This window comes from Panicum hallii, chromosome 9, assembly GCF_002211085.1.
Source record: "Panicum hallii strain FIL2 chromosome 9, PHallii_v3.1, whole genome shotgun sequence".
In the NCBI taxonomy this organism is placed as follows: domain Eukaryota; kingdom Viridiplantae; phylum Streptophyta; class Magnoliopsida; order Poales; family Poaceae; genus Panicum; species Panicum hallii.
The window spans coordinates 55,969,645-55,990,285 of NC_038050.1; the positions used below are offsets into that span (position 1 = coordinate 55,969,645).

Below are 20,641 nucleotides of genomic sequence, written 5' to 3' on the forward strand. Positions count from 1 at the left end.
CCTGACAGCTAGCCTCACTCGCCGCCGGTGCTCGCCGCCTCAACCCCCTTTCCGCAACGTGCCCTGCTGGGCTGCGCTGGGCTCCGCGTTGCGCTCCAGTTCACCATCTCCCCCGCGCAATAATTCGCGAGCCCCTCGATAATCCCCGCCCAAATTCGACGTGACAGCTCCGCCGATGACCGAAGGGGGGTCAGTGCCCTGCGCCCGAGAGCAGTAGAGCACGTCCCCGGCGCCGCCTTCTTGACCCCGCTTGTCCTTGATCCGGCATGCGTGTCATCCCACATGCCCGTAACGGGCCGCAACGTATCGTTTGACCCGGGCCGGGAGCTTAATTTGGCTGGCAAACAGTGGTGTTAGGCGGGCGGTTTAGCATTTTGTCCCGGCCCGGACGAAACTCGCCGAGCGTCACGCGTGATGCCGTGGTGAGGTAGCAGATCGGCTAGAGTAGACGGCTACCCTCTGCCGGCGACGCAAGTACCTGGCTACTCCTACCTGGGCTGGGTGGATACGTACGTGTACGTGCAGAGTATAGCGGGCCCGGTCTACGGCATTAATGCGCGCCGCCAACCCTCTAAAACCGGGCCGGCGGCGCGCCCGAACTGACCCGGCAGGCCGGCATGGGTGGCGACGTCGGCGACGATGCTTCAAGGACACGCAGGGGAGAGGGGAGGGCAGGAGATCGATCCACCCAGGCGGGCAGCTGCTGCTAGAGTGCTAGCTTAGTTATTAGTAGTAGCACTTCACCGGCTACACGATACCTGATCATCTCGCCGGCCGGCCCGATCGAGCGCGTCGATCACGGAAATTGCTCGCGATCTTTGCATGTATAGCTCGTGAGCATGGCATGTGTGTGTCGGTTAGGTCGCTTTCCGGCCTCTTTTTCGGGAGCGATCTCGATCTCGATCGCTATGATCCGGGTGGGTGAGCAATGATACGCCGGCCTCCGAGCGGATCACAGGCGGCACCCAAACCCTTCATGGCAACTCCCTGAGGGAGCAATAATGCTCACACTCTCACTGCTCGACCGCCACCGGCTGCCGCTACCTAGACACGCAGCAGCAGAGAGTATGGTGCTTGCTCTTGGACGATCCACCGTCGTCCATGCGTGATCCCGGCGGTTGAACCTAAATCCACGTAGCTGCACCGCTCTCGCTCTACCGGCCGAGCACTGGGCAGCAGTCTGCTGAACGCCTGAACCGATGGATGGATCGAACTCGCTCTGCTGGTTCGGTCAGATCAGGAGACCTGACTGCCTGCTGGGTCGCGAGGAATGATTGGACTCTCTGGTTCGGTCTCCGGCGCATGCGATGCATGCGAGGACCCCTGCTGGTCGGCGGCGGCGGCAATCATGCAGGGCGCAACGCGGCCGTGCCGCGCGCGAATCATGCCACGGCATGGCTAGCTGTTGCGTACAGCCGTACGTACACGAACAGTATCGATTCCAGCACACTAACTAAAATATACTGAGCCCCCTGCACCCCGGCAATGATGCGCGGTGGCACACGGGCACAGCCCTTGTCCGCCTAGCCAGCTGCCGATGCCCGCCCTTGGTGGCTGGCTCTCGGCCCTTGCTTGCGGCCGAATTATGCGACCGATCCATGCGTGCCGGTGCATCAACGCTCGGCTAGCTGGAGCTGGCCTCGTATCATTGCCGCAACGGGGCATGGCCAGCAGCAGCGGCTGCATCCTTCGCACGCAATGGCTGCACGACGGCAGCTGTGGTTAGCATCACAGGAGCGCCCGGGTTCCAATTCCTCAGCGACCGACTGTGCCGGCATGTTCTTCTGCCAGCGGAACCCTTTCTTTGCGGACATGATGATCGATCGCGACGGCCGAAGGGAGAAGAAAGGAGGGGAAGCGCACATGGCGATGGGTGAGATTTGAGGATAGGTGATGCCGATACGCACCGCCGGATACGCTCGCCGGATGCGTCCACGGTTCGTCCGCGAGAGAGGTGTTTTAACGTGGCGTGGCTTGGGGGGCAGGTACGGTGGCGCATGTGACGTGCCGAACGACGATTCACACGACGCCTCTGATCTCCCGACGCCGACGGACGCATCTCTGCTAGTAGCCAGGGGCTGGTTTTGTCAACCTGACGTATAGGGTTGCTGGTGCCGATCGGTCTGTTTTTTTCTACGGTGTAACAGTGCAGAGGAAATGCTCTGAGCCTCAGTCATCTCTTTCGGCAGAGCAGCTGGCGGAAACCAACAGGTAGAGTTCGACAAAGGTCATGAGAAGTTCACAAATTTTGCACAGGTCGCGGGCTAGCTTTCTGTACGCAGTTCCAGTCATCCAGTGCGTTGTACAGACTCAATTTTGGTTTGATTCCTTTTCAGTTATATAAGCAGGTCTGGAGGAGTGGTACTCTGTACTTGTGATCCACTGCTGAATGGTAATCTAGCTCAGCACGCGACGGGGCGAAACCCTGTCGTCGCCCCGTCGCTACGAGCCACCAGGTCGCCGGGAGGCGGCGGCGGTGGTTGCCGCTGGCGAGCCTCGCATAGTCGCATTGAATTTCTTTTCGTTTTCTTCCTTTTCTTTGGCACAGGCGCGGCCGGTAGCCGAAGCATTGAATAGTGGCGATACGCAACAAAAGGACGCAGGATGCTTGCTTGCCCTCCGTGCGCCCACTGCGGCCGCCTTGTCCCTTTGCTCCTCGTATCTCGAGAGCAGCGTGACAGTCACACTCCGCTCCACTGCCGGCGCAAGGCCTCACGCACGCACGTCGCAGGGCTCGAAGAGGACCTGAGCACAGGACGACGGGCTCGTCGGGCTCGTGAACGAAGGACTGCAGGGGCTGCAGCAGGGACAAGTGGCCGTGATAAATTCGTTTTTTTTCTTTTCCTATGGGGTGCTTGAATTGCCGCGCCGGGAGGATGGGCTAGGCCGGCGTCGTCGTGGAGACAGGCGCTTCGCTTTCCCCTCCTGGTTCCTCCGGGAAAGCAGGAGCAGAATAATGGGGAGCACGAATGCGGTCGAGGTGCTTTGCCATGGCCGCCACGGAGCTCGTCGCACTTGCACTGCGCCGGGGGGGCGGGGTGGGGGGGGGGTGGCAAGGGACCAGAGCTGATGAACAGTAGCGCCAGTTTGCTCCGGCCTCCGGCATAATACTAGCATGCGAAAAGTTGTTGTTAGATCTTTTCCAAAAAAAAAAAAGTTGCTGTTAGCGCTTGCTTTGACTTTACCCAAACATCCCCAATTATGCGGCCTGATGAAAGGGCAACAGACGGCAGACGCAATACAGTATTCTATCTGGCCGGATAAAATCGTCGCGAAGGCCGAGCAAGCTCCGAAGAGCTAACCGGATCGGGGGCATCTCGAGGGTGGGCAATTTTCTCCGTTGGGCCCGGCAGACATGCACCACCACCAACCCGGCCGTGATTCAAGGCGGGGAGCGTCCTGCGGGCGGCAACGAGCAGATCGAGCAAGGCAATGGCCGGCCTCTTTGCTTTACCGGGCCATGCAGCGTGAGTGGGGAAATCCCCGGAACCAATAGGCGGCCCACATGGCAGCCAGAGAACGGGGCGAGCCGGCTCGGGCGAGCCCATGATGGAGCCGCCGCGGGGAACTTCCTGCTCGCTGCATCGGACGGCTAGCAGCGGCACGGGGTTCGAGCTGGGAAAGAGATCAACGGCGGGTACACAGCAGGGAGAGGTGAGGTGGGTACACAGGCGCCGGGCCACCACTAACGGCTCCCTTTCTTGGGCCGGGCGCCTGCGCCTGGGGCCTTGCCGCCTTTATCCTGTTCCCTCTCTAACGAGAAAAACTGTCTCAACGCACGCCGCTCGCTGCCCGCCACCCCACCGCTCGCCGGGCCCACCGGTAAAGGCCGGCCAGGCCTGGTAAGTTGAATAGGTCGATAGTAAAAGTGACCGGAGCGTGGTTTGACCGCGGCGCATGCGATCTCTGCGCTACGGGCTGCGCTGCGCCCATGCTGGGCAGATTTATGGCGGTGGCGGAGGTGGTCTCGCCGCCCCGGCGAATAAATTCCGGCATCGGTGGCCGGTGGCCGGTGCACGGCGTACGGCCGCGCGCCCCGGAGGTGATCTGGATGGTTCCCTCGCGCCGGGTGCGTACGTGTCGGCCTGGGCCTGGAGAGCAGCGGCTTAATCAATGTGAGTGCACACACTGCTGCCAGTTTTTTTCTTTTTTTCTTTTAAAGTTTAGACGCCCCAGCTAGCATTGACCTGTGCCGCATCGTAGATTAGTCTCTGGCAAGGGTCAAGCATGTCGTGTGGAGATAATCCAGAGCGATGCTCAGAAGTGAGTGAAGAGCAGAAGAGGGTATGTGTGAACGGGGTCCCTCCGTGCACACGGCACGTGAGTGCAGGTTCGCGGGGAATCTTGATAACTCGCATACACGCATCCAACGCGGGGGGATTGATTGGTGTTGGCAGCCGGCAGAGCTTGAGAATTTTGCCGGCGATGCCTCGCTGACAGAGCGGGTCCACCGAGCTTGGGGCCCTTTCTTATCCGGACCGGCGAGCAAGGGCAGTAGGAAAACGCGAGCCGTTGGGACCGGCCGGCCGGCGGACACGTAGCCGGAGCGGATAGGAGAGCGCGCGGGGCGGGCGGCCTCACACGTCGATGGAGCGGCCGAGTGGCGGCAGGCCCCGCGCGCAGCGCTGCCGCTGCGCACGCACGGTCACATGGGGGCACCGGCGCGGCGGGGCCATGTGCCCTGTGGGGGTGGTTCCGCTCCGGCCTCGCCCTTTCCCTGGCGCCGGGATGCGAGAACGCGATGGCGAGCGCAACGTGGTGGTTGCTGCGCCGGTGTCAGCCGTGCATGTGCCCGTGGCCGCCGGGGACCGACCCCACGGCGGACTTGACTTCTTTCTTTCCTTTGCTCTGGCTTCCCGCGCTCCCGATGCTTGCTTGTGTCGGGACACGGTTTTTTTTTTCTTTTCAGCTGGCTTCGTTTCGTGCTGCTCGATGCGCTCGCTCTCCCCCTCCGTCCCGCCAAACAGTTCAGGGTGGGCCCGCAGATTTCATCCAAGTCGGGAACTCAACACCCTGCCGCGTCGCTTTCGGATTTCCGCCGGCAACAGCCTTGGCAGGCAATTGTGTTAGGGCCTAGGCACTGGCCACTTGCGTCGTGTAATCTGCGGACGGTTTGCTGGCTGCCTGCAGCTGCTGGCATCATCACATGCTCAGGTAGGAAACTTAAGTTTCTTTTAGGACAAGGTACTAAGGTAGGAAACTTAAGCGATGTGCCCAATAATACGTGAACTCTAGTGTTTTTTTTTTCTGGAACAACGTGAACTCTTTGCGGTTCGGCACTCTGAAGCAGGATTACTTTTGGGCCAGTTTACGTTTGGGCCGATTCAGGCCCAACGAGCTCGAGCGCTCAGCTTTTAGTAGGTTATTCAGCCCAAACTTAAACCCGAGCTCGCTGTTGGGTCGCCGTAGGTGGAGTGAAAACGGCCCATCCTGTTTTCTACGCCTGTCCTGCATGTTTCCGTATCTCTGGGTACTATTGCAAATTTGCAATGCAATGGGAGTGACTAAGAGTCTAGACAGCACCTCATAATTCTACTTACAATCTTTAAGATGCAGAGAGAGAAAGATATTTGTTTCACGAAATAACCATCTCATAAACTAAAATCTAGGAATGTGAGATCATGCCATTTTTCCATACGAGTTGTAGTTATCGCACAACCTCACAATAATATTTTTTCTATATACGAATTAACGGCAAAACAGCTTAAAAGACAAGCCATCACAAGGGTCATTTGTCGAATCATCTTATGATTATTTGGAAATGCACTATACGGTTTATTAGGCAGAACCAATGTGCTTGCCGTTAGACGACGGAGACCAAACTAGAACCGGGATGGTGGTGCCAGGAAATAGGGAAGCCTCGCGCTACACTCGTGTTCATCCTGTTTTCTTGTTTCCGGGGGAAGGCCCAACAACACCGTATGCCAGAGTCCTGAGTACCCCTAATCTATGGTACTGTCTCTCGTGGATTATGGATGGTGATGATTTTAGGAGAGAAAAGGGCAAGCCCCTCATTTAACCTCCCATCACGGAGAAGAAAGTGATCCAAGTTCTACAGCATCCCAGCACAGGCACAGAATTGAGCGTAGACCCAGGCACAAGCACAGCCAAAACTTGAGGTGTCTCACCCTCGCCGGAGGTGATGAACTGATGTACCTTGTGCTGCCATGTTTAGTACATCATGTACTGAAGTGTTACATGCGTATGTGCTCAGCATGCTGCTACACTGTGTCATCGATCGACGCGGTCTCGTGGACGGTCACCTCGATTTTAATTACCCGTTCCTGCCTGCTACACTACTAGCATCATTTTCATTCATATTTGCTCGTTTCTATGTACCCAAATATGCGTGCCCGGTCCCCTTTTCATTCCTGTCGTTCCTCCTAGTCATAAAACTTGAATGTGGAGATGGCTGCATTTTATTCCTAGCCATAGGCAGGGAGGAGGTGAGTAAGGCTTGGCCGCAAGAAGGGCAGAGCCACCTAGCCGTCCCGGACATCATTCGGCCAATTTCCTCGAATGGTGCAGCATCTCAGAATAGAATATTTCTCTCAAATTGGATTACCTCAAGATGACTTGATTCAGTACACTGAACCAAACACAGGGACCACCCTTCATTCAGGATCATCCCGTTCACGTACCATTCGCATGATGCACCAAGCACTGCCTGCATGTTCAACTTGGTCCAGCCGACCAAAAAGGCATCAGGATAGGAGCGAGGACTCGCGGACTCGGTAGTAGTACCCTGCAAGACAGTCGCATCTCTAGAAAATTGAGGCCCATGCGTTTCCCGTGGCACAAACTTGTAGGGCGGCTTCTACGCGCGCGCATACTGGACTCTGCATTCACTTTGCACCACGCATTTCTTCCCAATTCCCGACGGACAGCAACATGGTGTAATGGTGTTCGCCGTATCGTTGGATTAGTACCAACTTGGCAACTTCCAGCGCAACTGAAACGGATTTGGTATCTCTTTACCCAGCTCTGTATTGCAGTTACAGTACCTACGCATCATTGAGGGGTTTGGTAGACAGAATCCATACAATGATGACCCGGCAATGATGGTGCCCTCCCATGATTCAATTGCAGACCTGTCTCTCCTTCTGTATCCGGCTGTGCGCGAATCTCCCGCTCACGACACCGGGACAGGAGTCTTGAAAATGTTCCAAGGATCACTGGATCAGTGAGCAGGCACTGGCCGCTGTTGATAATACGCAACATGCCATGGCTGCCAAGAAGCCGTTACTTTTTTTAATAGTTCACTCGTGACCCTAAGCCTCTTCCTCCCATGTGACCCCTACCAAAGCAGGGCGGGCGCAACGACCGCTGTGATGGCGATCGCGGCGCACTGATGATCCTTCCCCGGTCTATAAGTGACCCGGCAGCGTGCCCGTTCCTGACCATCCCAGCGCACAACTCCTTCTCCTGTCTGCCCGGTGGTAGTAGTACTAGCTACCCTCGCAAGCTTGCGAGCTTGTCCGACTTAGCTTGTAGCAGCGCTAGTTGCCTCGCTAGTAAGATGGCATCCGCCATGATCGCCGCGAAGGTGGCCTCGCTTACTGCCGCACTACTGATATTCTCGCTCCTGGTCACGTATGGCTCGTGCGCTCGACCGGTGAGCTTCAACGCCTCCGCCTTCACCGCCGACCCCAACTGGGAGGCCGCCAGGGCCACCTGGTACGGCGCGCCCACCGGCGCCGGCCCATACGACGACGGTAAGTTCGTGTGTAGATGATCTCCGGCGCCTGGCGCCTGGCGCCTGGCGATCTTGCCGTGTTTACGAACGATCTGTAAACTTGCATCCATTTGCGTGTTCATGCAGGTGGCGCCTGTGGATTCAAGAACGTTAACCTGCCGCCGTTCTCGTCCATGACGTCGTGCGGCAACCAGCCCCTGTTCAAGGACGGCAAGGGCTGCGGCTCCTGCTACCAGGTAGATTAATTGATTGGCCATCAAACAAGTTAAAGCTCTGCTGCCGCGGCCGTAATGGAAACGGAAAGCTCAAGCACAGTTCTGAGTTTCGACCCACTCTGTTTTGTTTCCTTTTTTCAGATACGATGTACCAACCACGCTGCGTGCTCCGGCAACCCGGAGACGGTGATCATCACCGACATGAACTACTACCCAGTGTCCAAATACCACTTCGACCTCAGCGGCACGGCCTTCGGCGCCATGGCAAAGCCCGGCCGCAACGACGAGCTCCGCCACGCCGGCATCATCGACATCCAGTTCAAGAGGTGGGTAACATGCGCCGCACGTTGCTCGGAGCCACAAGCCCCCACAATCTGCCGGCCCCACCTGAACAGAATATAGGCCCTGCCACTGTCAATCTACTTGTGCTGCATGTGGAGCCCTTGTAGATTCGCAGAAATTTTTAGCAGTTACTGTGGCTACTCCTAATCTCTGGAGGCCTGATGACAAGACTGATGGAAACATGTCACATGCAGGGTGCCCTGCAACTACCCCGGGCAGAAGGTGACCTTCCACGTCGAGGAGGGCTCGAACCCCATGTACCTGGCGGTGCTCGTCGAGTTCGAGGACGGCGACGGCGACGTGGTGCAGGTGGACCTGATGGAGGCCAACTCCGGGTCGTGGGCGCCGATGCGCGAGTCCTGGGGATCCATCTGGAGGATGGACTCCAACCACCGGCTGCAGGCGCCCTTCTCGCTGCGCATCACCAACGAGTCCGGCAGGAAGCTGGTGGCCAACCGGGTCATCCCGGCCAACTGGGCGCCCAACACCTACTACCGCTCCATCATCCAGTACTAGCCCTGCTACTGCGTGCATGCGCTCTGTAATTTTCCGGTGTCATTGGCCGGCTTAATTGTATGTATATCGTCGCTGCGTTTATTACTAGGTAGTGCCAGTAATTAAGTGAGGCACCGGAAGCCCGGCAATGCCCTAGGTGTTGTGTTTCAGCAAGTGTTGGCAGAGTAGGAGATGAGGAGGCCGGTTTGGATGTGCTTTCTCGCCCGGTGCCAATGTATTTTTCAGTGTGATCATCAAGACTATAATTGGAAAACTGGTTCTGTGTGGCATTCAGAACGGACATGCTTCTCCATACCCTTTTTGTTTGCGGCTCTTGATTGTTCGGCACAAGTTGGCTATAAAAAAACCTTTATTCAGCACAAATTAGAGCCCCTTTGGCACAGCTTCCTGAAGAGCTTCAAACACATGAAGCTATGCTAAAAGGGTATTTTCCTAGTAGATTCATCCATGAAGCATGTGGTGAAGCTGTTTCCGGCTTACACGAGAAGCTGAAAATCGTAGCTTCACCCAGTTTCTCCCACAGGCCCACGTTTCGCCAAATAATTTTGAAAACAGATTCAGCTTCACCAGATTCTGTGCTTCGGGAGCTGTTTTAGGAGAAACTGAAGCTATGTTAAACGGAGTCCCTCCACTCATAACTATTACTTTATTCTGCATCAAATCTGGATCTTTGAAAAAGTACATAAGTAGATTTGTCTCGAAGCTAGTTTAATTTCATAATAATCAGTACGAGTCAATACCATATATGGCCTCTTGTCCAAAACGTAACTTATTACTTATCTTTGAAGACCTTTTTTTTTGTATTTAAGGCCTTGTTCAGTATGTGAGGAACTGGGAGTTACTAGTTTTCTAATACACTCTCTATTTCTTGTGAAATTTCTGTGTTTAGGCCGGCTTCATGCATGCCTATAATTGTTGATTACTTGCCGTTTATCTTTAACTGCCCCCCCCCCCCCCCCCCCCCTTGATCTGCCCCCTAGCTCCGCCACTGCCCTATAGGCTCTAAACTATCGAGTCTAAAGTATCTGTGCATGTGGAGGTTCAACTAGACCTTACAGATTATGAGATTAAAACGAAGCCATCATCATCAAGATGGTCCATGACGCTAAATGCTCCTTAAACGCAGTCGCGCTCGCTGTGCAGCAAAAACATCTGTGCTTGGCCTCGTAGATCGAGTTAGAGCAGTAGTTCAGGTGTCGACGAGTTTTCTTTTCCGGACACGGAGAAGATAAGGACGCAAGAGGAAAGGGGGGCCCTGAATTTCCCCATTCCTGTTCTGCTCGACCCAAACAAACAGTTATTAGCCCCGGAAAGATACAGAGGCAACTGACGCGTGATGTGTCCACGCGCATGTGCGAGGGCGGGGCCGGACGCCGACGGCCGCGCAGCGCTGCGCTGCACATTTGCATGTGAGGTGCGGGCCACCGCCGCGAAGGCAACGGCCGCCGGGCCCGGGCTGTCGAGCGAACCAGTGGCCGGCGGCATGCAGAGTCGCAGAGCTCTCGCCATCCATCAAAGGAGGCGCCGAGCGAGCGAGCGACCACCGCTCAGATTTCCAGGGCCCGCGTCGTCGCACTCGCATCCGCCGTTACCGGCTGGCCGGCCCCGTCGTCCATGGGTCTCGACTGCCCCATCGTCCGCGGTGTCTCCGGAGGCCAGGCGACCGGTGGAGCCGTGGCATTGTGGGCATGTTTTCGGTTGTGCGCGCACGGCGGTATGGGCTACTTGCGCAGCGGGCGGCATATGTTTCACGAAGATTACAGATACAGGCATGCCATACCGCCCGTTTGCTTCGGGGGTAGTGGGCTACTGCATTGCACGTACCATCAGCAGGTCGAGCAGCACCTCATGCCATGCGTGAAACTGTGTGATGATTGGCCCTGGTGAAGTTTAGAAATGTCTAGACAAAATGTACGTATGTACGTGCTTGGCTTGTTGAAATTCTTAGTCTTCAGGTGCGATAAGAAAAAGGATAGAATCTAGAAATTCTCACAATAATAAAAAATATCCGACCATCAATTCGGCATACTCTGATCATAATATCTATTGGTACTATAAAATTTTTATGATATAATCATGTGTTGTACGTGCTAATTTCTCTTCTCTGCATCTTCATGGTAGCACAAAATCAAGTGATCCGCTTAGCTGGTTCCGGTGAAAAAACAAACCTGAATGGCTATGGTTGATATTTCACTAGCTGGAAAACGATGTGTCAACTGAATTTAGGCTTTATTGCAACAACTTAACTAACATCCTCTTACAATTAGAAAAAGCATGCCTAGAAAATCATGTATGTTAAGCTTTAATTTGTGGCCTTATCATTAAAATCAACTATACTAGCAAGATGTCCCGTGCAAATAACGTGGGTAGCTAGTATTTTCATTTTTCATTCCATATGTTATTTTATTTTTACCTAAAAGTATATGCAGATGATTTTTCCGAATGATGTCATTATAATTATTTTTCCAGATGACCTAAACTGAGATATCAATCTATTCCTTTTCTTATATGGCATATTATGTTGAGTATTTTTTCCGAACACTATGCGGTATTTTTGGAACATGAATTTAGGAGAAAAGGTAATAAATTATATACACACATGTTTTTATATTTTCTAGCATCTCATGATTATTTTACATAGAATATTTTTAGGAAGAATATAATTTTTAATTTTTTGACTAATGATACACTTTTTTCCTTGAGAGTTTTCATCACCGTGCATGTAAAATTATCCTCACGTTATTAGAAAAATCTAGATGAGTGGTTTAATGCATGCTCCAATAAATATATTATGATTGACATAACATTTTTCCAACACGTGTCATTACCATGTATTGGGTCTACATATTCACGGATGCACCTAGTAAGATATAGCCATCTTCTTTATGCTTATCCGCTCTCTCCCGCTTCTGTTTCTGTCGGTGTTTTACCGCCACGTCTATTAAGAGATATCTCCGAGGTGGTAAGTTTGTAGATAGGGTGTCGCCGAGATCAGAAACTCGAAGGTGCAAAGGAACATAAGATTTAGATAGGTTCGGACCGCCGAAAGCGTAATATCCTATGTCCTATGTGTTTTGTATTGCCTTTGATGATGATTCACCCTGATGGGGTCCCTATCCGCCCTTATATAGTCTGGGCGACGGTGTCAGGGATAAATGCCCTAGGTACTGCAAGGAAACTACCCGTGAGGAAAAAGAAGTCTGACTCCTACTAGAATTCCACTGTAATCCTATTAGAACTCCCACCTTGTAATCCTACTAGAACTCCTACCTTGTAATCCTACTAGGAACCCCATCCCTTAGGATATATAAAGGAGGGCAGGGATATCTAGATAGAGAGAGAACCAACAGAGAGCAGCCAACAGGCTACTCAACACCCAAGCGCAGGGCGCAATATACAACACCCCAAAACAGGATATAGGATATTACGCTACTCTAGTGGCCCGAACCTGTCTAAATTTGTGTCTTGTGTCCTGGTGTTCACCTTCAAGTTCCAGATCCGGCGATCCCTCATCAAATAATCTCCTATCTTAGGGTATCCCTAGGTAGGCCGACGGTAAAAACACCGACAGCTGGCGCCCACCGTGGGGCCGATCGTCGCCATCATTGGGCGAATTTGAAGGACCTCTTCATCAACATCAATCCACTCAAGGTGGCGGATTGCTACTTCATACATATGCATCGGCGGATCGATTCATCGAGTTCGAGATCGGATCCTTTAGCGAACGGCTACATAGACCTCGACTACTCGGCTCGCCTTCACCTCGCGCTGCAACGTCGATGCACCGCGGCGGCCGACCTCGACGACTCGGTTCAACTTCGGCTTGTGCCGCATTGTCCACGCGCAGTAGCGACGAGTTCGACTACTTCGACTTCGCGAGGACGATCGGCGGCCCGCCAACGACTACATCAACTACTCGTCTCGACTTGAAAACTAGTCGGAATCGACTCTGACTAGTCGAGATTCATCAACAAACCGCCGCAGCTCCATCAACGAGCTCTACAGCTTCGTCGACATTCGTCCAAGAATCAAGCTAAGTGACTTATACCTTTTATACCTTTTCCGACTTGTTCTTCACAAGATTGGCTACCTTTTTGGGTATGCCTCTCGACGGGCGTGAAACCCTCGGGACTACTCCATGATCGACTACCTATCTGTGTACGTCTCTCGACGGGCATTGAAACCCTCCAGAGTTACACTTCGCCAACTACTTATCCGTGTACGTCTCTCGACGGGCATTGAAACCCTCCAAAGCTACACTTCGCCGACTACTTATCCGTGTACGACTCTCGATGGGCATTGAAACCCTCCAGAGCTACACTTCGTCGACTACTTTTTGTGCAACGCGCATTCATTCTGTCGCAATGTCGACTACTTTTGCGCACTGCGCAACCTCTTTGTCGCATGATGACTACTTTCTGCTCGTTGTTTCCTCTTAACGGTCGCTAATCCACTAGAGTAGCAAATATCTTAATCCATGAAACTTCGAGTCTCCAGTCATGACCTAAGCGACCCGTCCTGTATGAGCGAAGGGAAGAGATCTAAGCGACTCGTACATGCTATGGGCGAAGGCTAAACTGGGACCGGGTGAACGTAAAGGGTGGACTACTCGGGAGATTTAAATGGCCTAAAAAAGAGCTCGACACAGCAATTTTTACACCGAATAAATTTTGGTGTCTTCACATTATTACTGAGTACTACTCGGTATCTTCATATTATGCTACATAATGTATGCATTATCTTTTTCAGATCAAGATTCGGCAACAACCCTTCAGGCAGCACGGCGTGCCATCACAGTTCCGCTAGTTCCCAGGCTCGAGGGCTGGGCGATGCGCACTACTCGACATGGCTCCTTCGGTTCTCCTACGCCGTAAAACTACTCGAAGATGACTCATATGAAAGTTGAGAGTGCAGAAGAAATCCTAAGTCACCGCACGGTTAAATAAACCAGAGGGAGGCTCAATTTCACTGTGCAGAAGGTGAAGAATTTTTCTCAGGATTTTAGAGTAACACCAATACCACGATTCTTGGATCCTTTTTCCGAACCTAAGGCTTTTGGATTTAAGGCTCGGGGGCTGCAGGATACGTATCATTGACTATTTATTTTTCGAATGTACTCGAAGGATAAGAAATGGAGATTCAAGACTAATGTGACCCTCAGCCTGATTCTTCGATTCAACCTAAGGCTCGGGTGCTACTCTATATGGAGTGCGATTTTCCATCGCACCCCATACAAAAGAAGACTTAAAACTATTCGGGGCATGAGTATCTCATAGCCTCGATGCAACCAAGGAAGTACTCGATGAAGATCTTTAAGATGGAGTTTCAGAAGAAGCCGAAGACTACTTCAGAAGTACTCGAAATGCCTGCAGTACTCAGCTATGAAGAGCTCGGGGGCTTGTCAGGGATAGATCCCTTAGGTACCGCAAGGAAGCTACCCGTGAGGAAAAGGAAGTCTGATTCCTACTAGGATTCCACTGTAATCCTATTAGGACTTATACCTTGTAATCCTACTAGAACTCCTACCTTGTAATCCTACTAGGAACCCCGTCCCCTGGGATATACAAAGGAGGGCAGCGATACCTAGATAGAGAGAGAGAACCAACAGAGAGCAGCCAACAGGCTACTCAATACCCAAGCGCAGGGCACAATATACAACACCCCAAAACAGAACGTAGGGTATTACGCTACTTTAGCGGCCCGAACCTGTCTAAATTTGTGTCTTGTGTCCTCGCGTTCACCTTCAAGTTCTAGATCCGGCGATCCCTCACTAAATAATCACCTACCTTAGGGTATCCCTAGGTAGGCCGACGGTAAAAACACCGACAGACAGGTTTACATGGAAGTCCTAGTCGGATACAAGCCCACGAGTACTACCCGAGTACTTCTCGGGTTTTTTCCTACCGTGTCCGACTAGTTTCACTACTATATGAGCAATCCTACTGCATTACGAGTAGTTACACTGCATTACAAGTAGTTACAACAGATGTAGGGCGTGAGCCATTTCCATCCCATATCCTAGGAGAAGTGTGGCACGTGGGCAGTTCCATATACCGGGTCTGACAGTTTCCTGACATCAGATACATTTTCTCTTTTAAAACACTTCCTGCAACTTTCTATGGATGGGTATAGATGTGAAACATCAACTTCCATGTTTTTTTGTTCTAGATCACATTAGCGTTACACTTGACTACATCATTTATCGTTCCTTCTCTCCTAAAATATTTAGACCTTAATCATCCACCAATCACAATACTGCACACTAAGAAATCACCATCTTGCTAGTTTCTGGTTGTCGCTGAAGGTGATCACCATACCTCTGTGACCATGTTAGCGTGGTACTTAGGCTTGGGGTCAGGCTTGTATCATGTCACGGCTATGACATGATTATACTATCATGCAATCATTATTGTGCTTGTAATCTTTATATCCTAGTTCTTGTTGCCCTTTCAACGATCTAGCAACTCTCATCGCTTTCAAGTCCAAATTTACTGATTATATTTTTAATTGTTTATAAAAGCATGTACCAGTAGTAGTAATATGAAAATAAATGTCTAGCATGAAAAATTTAGAGACCTAGACCCTTTATTTAAGTAATTTGCTTCAAAATTTAGTACCATTTTTCATCAGTTTTTTCTTGTAATTTAGTTATTTGTTATCTACATGCTCTATTTTTCTATTTCCCTCTAAATTCATATATAATACTACAGATTTTATATTATTTTAATTTTAAGTTAAACACATATTAATTGTATTAAAAGTCAATGTTATTTTATTAGTTTACATTAAAATCAATGTTGTCTATCCCTTCTTACTTCTTATTATTAGTGTAGCAATTTCAAGCAATATTCTAAACATAGCTTAAATAATTTTATTCTATATGGTCTATTTACATACATAATATACTTCTCAAACTCAATAGAAATCAAAATATCAGTTTTTATATTTGATCAAGTATTAATTTCGTTATATTTTTAATTCTGAATTTAGCTTTTTACTAATAGCATTCAACATGCACTCTTTTGTCAACCGTTACTTGTCTTATTTAATTAGCTATTTACTAATTATATTCAATTTGATTCTTCGGTCAAGTTCTAATTTTCTTTTTTAATTCTAAATTTAGCTATTTTCTGATCTTATTCGGCAAGGACTTTTGATCGAGTCATAATTCTCTTTTTTTATTTTAGGATTATATATTTATTAAACAAATTTGATATGGACTCTTTAAGTTAGATCTTCATAAAGTTTCATGATACATTAGCCAAAGGAAACATGCATTCAACGGTATGGTTGGATCAGATGCTTGTGTGCATTCTTGACCTGATTAAACATGATGTAACCTCTGTATTGTCTAGCTAATAAAATTCTCTCTTGCTTGGTAAGATTACTTGTGGTGGAATTTGCCCACCCGAGTTCGAGTCCTGGACTCGGTATGGATGCTCGCATTTTTCTGGATTTATCTCAGGATAACCGGCACTATTTTTTAAGTGGCAGGCTTTTTGCCATCGATCGCGAGATGCCATTGTGACTTCATCAATCTCGAGAATCTGCCAGCTCAGTCTCTCAAAAGTGCTTATAGAGGTAGGGTCGCGTACGTGTATTTATAGGGGTGAATGTGCGTGCGTGTACGTGAGCGTCTACGTTTATACTGTGTTTCGAAAAAAATAAAACTCCCTCTTTATCGTTAAAAAAAGGCTTATGATGCCTCTCATTCTGAATACATGTGTTGTGAATCTCGAAGGTGTCAACTGAATGTTTATCTCTACCCATTCCCAATCTGATATTTTAGAGTTCATATTCGCTATGTGTATGTCTTATCTTTTTCTGGATTTAGTGTCTTGGCGAAATCCAAAGCCTTACGCTTCCGTTGAACTATGTGGAGATTCCTATCTAGTACAACCAAAGTAAGATAGCTCCAGATCTTGATTTGTTCTATGGCCAGAATGCTTGCCAATGCTTTGCTTCAGAGTGCAGGGTCGCACTGATTGCGACCTGCACGCTTCGGTGTTTACATATTTTCGATCTGCAATGCACTGTAATCTTGCCTGTAGAGTGCACGATCATTCGTAGCATTGCATTTCCAGAAAACTGGCATATGCAAACGCAAGTCTTGCAAGTTTATGCAGTATAAATCAAGTCCTATTTTTCTTATTTTTTAATTTTAAATTTAACTATTTACTAATCGTATTCGGCAAGAACGCTTTGATCCAATCCTAATTCTCTTATTATTTTAGTTCTGAAATTATATATTTATTAGTCATATTTGATATGTACTATTTGAGTTAGGCCGTGAGATCTTCACAAAATCCAACGGTGTAAATCCTTCTCCTTTTTAGATTAATGTGGGAATTTCTAGCTTCTCTCGGCTAACGTGGTTGCTTCTTTTAACACTCTTTTATTAATATAATTGATATAATTTTTGTTATGTACCTGGATATACTTTATGACTAGATATGCAGCAAAAATTATATATCTATATTTGTCAAAGTGATCTACAATTTAGAATAGAGGAAGCAGATGGTATCGGTTTGTCACCCGTAACTTCTTACTCAGATGTCTATGATTTAATTTTTGGAGATTCAGGAAGGGTATGGTTTTAGTACAGACGGTTCTGTGGCTGACCTATTAGCATATACCGTTTTCTGAATTTTAAGCGGAAAAGAACACTGGCAGCGGAAAACAGATTCCTTTTACATGTCAAATTCATCGCTTTGGAAAGTGCTGTCCCTCGAAGTGATCTAAGCAGCTGAATTCTCGCCGCGATCAGCGACTCGCGTAAAAATTTCATTCAGTCTCACTGCAGTCACGTGATCAAGCGATGAGACTGCACGTAGGGTCTGTTTGTATAGGCTAAAACTAAAGTTTAGCAATAGCTAAAGTTTAAACGTCTAAACTTTAGTTGGATAAAATTAGTATTGTTTTGTTTGGATGCATAGATTAAACTTTAGCTGTTGTACTACGAAAATTATTTATACTCCCGTACTAAGCACGCGCTGTGAGAGGATAGGATTCGGCGAGGGTTTTGGAATTTTTCTATCCGTTACTTAAAATTATCCCTTCTTAGCTGGGTTTAGAGGGATAATAAACTAAATTTTAGTTGGGAACTTGGCTAATTTTTAGTCCATATTTAGCCCCACTGTTTGAATTACCTAGAGTTGCTGACTAAAAATTAGCCTCTGGATCCAAACATATCCCAAATTTAAAAAAGCTAGAACGACTCTAGAGTACCATATAAAGCATTAATGTTTACAATTTGGAGAGCATTTAATTCAATTTTCTTAGGAGTATTTTATGATAAGGATATCACCTGATTGTATGCAACCCTATTAGAAACTTTTGATTCAAAGATGAAACCATTCTTTATCATGATTGTATTTGATACATTTGATGATTTGATGTTGCGCCATGATGTGTGTTTATTATCATTTTCAGAAATACACACATGGATCAAAAAAAAGTATCAAACACACATGGAAGGCATGGAGGATCAAAGAAATTGATTGGGAATAATTCTATGTATTCCCCACGTCCTCCACCAGGCCACCATGAAACTTTTGCCCAAAGAAAGAGAGATTGAATCTAACACGTTTTGGCAGGGCTGGATTCAGACTGCAGTACAGCGGTAACTTCTGATGGCAGCCACGACTTTATCCGGACTCCGTATTGGGCGTTCAAGTACTTGATGGAATCTTTATCAAGTCTACTTTCATATCCATATTTGCTCCGAGCCGACCGCAATCACCGATTTACTATAGAGACCTTTTTCTAACGGTACTGCATCACCTGATTTTGGCCCGATGGGCCGTGTATCAAGTAGGACCTAATAGGGGCGTGCCCTAAGGTTGTGGGATGACCCCACCACATCCTGGTCGTTCTTTACCCTCTTATATACTTCCATAGCTGTCACAAACAGATCGGATTTTGTTTTGTTGAAAGTATTAGCCATTGCTACTTGCTTGTAGACGCGTGTGTCGGCTAAAGCATCCGTTCTACTCAATTCAGAATTCCACCTTTGTGTTTTCGGATTGGTTATTAACACCATATTTGCAATTGAGTTGCTTGTTCTACTTATTTTTGCTTATTCTTCGATTCCTTGCAGGAACTACCCTAGTGGTTTGGTTGATCCTGCTCCACAAGATTGTGGCGACCATTGGTGGTGGTGTACCGGTTGCTAAACCGCAGCATCCATGGATGATTGTAGTCGGGCCGTGAACATCATCTTCATCCCAAATCGAGTTATCCATCCTCTCTCACCAAAAGATCGGGGTTCATGAAAGATATCTAGACCCTTAGTGGGTTTTGATGGTAGATGACAAAGCACATGTATATTTAATCGTGTTATCAAGCATGTGTGCAGGTGCTAAGGGTGATTAAGCAAAACGTATTATGAAGCATGACCCCTCAAAAAGGAAATGAAAAATAGTGTTTCAAATTTACTTGAAGATTAGATTTTATATTGAAATTGAGTATATAAACACCGTACTATCAAGAGCGACTTTGATCTATAGGGTGTTGACGTGGCAGTTGTGCTCAAGAGAACCTATAAAAACCATGAGAATCAAACGTACCACTATAAACAGTCTCCTTGTGAAATTCCCTGCAAAATCCGGAGTGTCCAGATCTTGGTCCGGAATATCCGGACATATACCTGGAGACTCCGGGTAACTGTTCCCCTTCCATAAATTGCTCTGAGTCCAGAGTCTCCGGACCCCTGTATCCGGAGTATTCGGATATATACCCGGAGTATCCGGGTACTCTTTAGCCAACGGCTAGTTTTCTATGAGAGGGGGTAATATACCCCCCACATACCCTTCACTCACGGCTCTTTAGCTCACTTCGACCAGAAACTCCTACATGCAAAAGAAGAGCTCTCTTGCTCCCCCTTTCTTCATTCTTGAGTGATTTTTTTTGGGGATTCAAGTGAGATTGTTGCAAGAGTAAAGATTTGTGCTAGTAAGTTTCCATTCTATCTCTTGAGCACATCATGCTCGTCTAGCCGGTAGATTCAAGTTTGTTACTTTTGGAGCTTCAAGTTTCTAGACGGCTAGGCATCGCTCGTGAGTGCTCAAGCAAGTTGTGAGCACCACAGGAAGTTTGTAATCAACATTCCTCTCCTCTCGGAGGAACATACAGTAAGTGACTTTGGGTTTGAGCGTTGGTCTCACCCTTGGTAGAGGAGCATAGAGGTTCTTAAGCACGAATCCTTTCTCAATGGAGACGTAGCTCTTTTGGGAGTGAACTTTGGGAAACAAATTCTGTCTCTCTCTTGTGCTTCTTACTTGTTTTATTGGTTATTTGCTTGTGAGACTAACTTTCTAGAGTTTGAGGTCGATCTACTATTATACAAGTCTCTAGAGCAAGACAACTGGTGAGAAATACTCCAAAGATACCACTATCTCTTCTAAATTTACTCGATCTAAATTACAGCATCAATATCTTTATTTTGTGTAGATTGTTTCGTACCCGGATAGTCCGGATATTATCTCCAGAAACTCCGGACATAATCCGGAGTATCCGGATATCTGTGTTCCTGACAGTGTTCAAAGTATTTTAAATTTCAGATTAGCCTATTCATTCCCCTCTAAGCATTTTGAGATACTTTCAATTCAACTATACGGGTTCACATCATATTACTAAGCCGCTACGCTGAACAAAATTTATGTATTTTTTCCAAAACATGCACTGCACATGTGTTCTCTTAAGTGAAGCCAGAATGGACGCACCTACTTAAGCGTATGTGTGGATGGTGGGTCGAAATAGGTCGGGACATGTTCGATCTGTATCGACCCGCCTTTGGTTGTAATTTCGTTTGGGTTAGGATGGACCCACCCAGATGAGAATATTCCTCCAAGATGGCGGTTCATCTCATCCC

At 48.6% G+C, this 20,641-nt stretch overlaps 1 protein-coding gene across 1 annotated transcript; it reads left to right on the top strand.

Moving 5' to 3' along the window:
- The first annotated feature begins 7,313 nt into the window (after positions 1-7,313).
- On the top strand, positions 7,314-9,049 carry LOC112873687 (expansin-B3-like). Its single transcript, XM_025936707.1, has 4 exons — positions 7,314-7,715; positions 7,823-7,932; positions 8,053-8,237; positions 8,448-9,049. Exons 1-4 carry the CDS (start codon positions 7,352-7,354, stop codon positions 8,767-8,769), a joined length of 981 nt encoding a protein of 326 aa, XP_025792492.1. The 5' UTR covers positions 7,314-7,351; the 3' UTR covers positions 8,770-9,049.
- Positions 9,050-20,641: the final 11,592 nt, after the last annotated feature.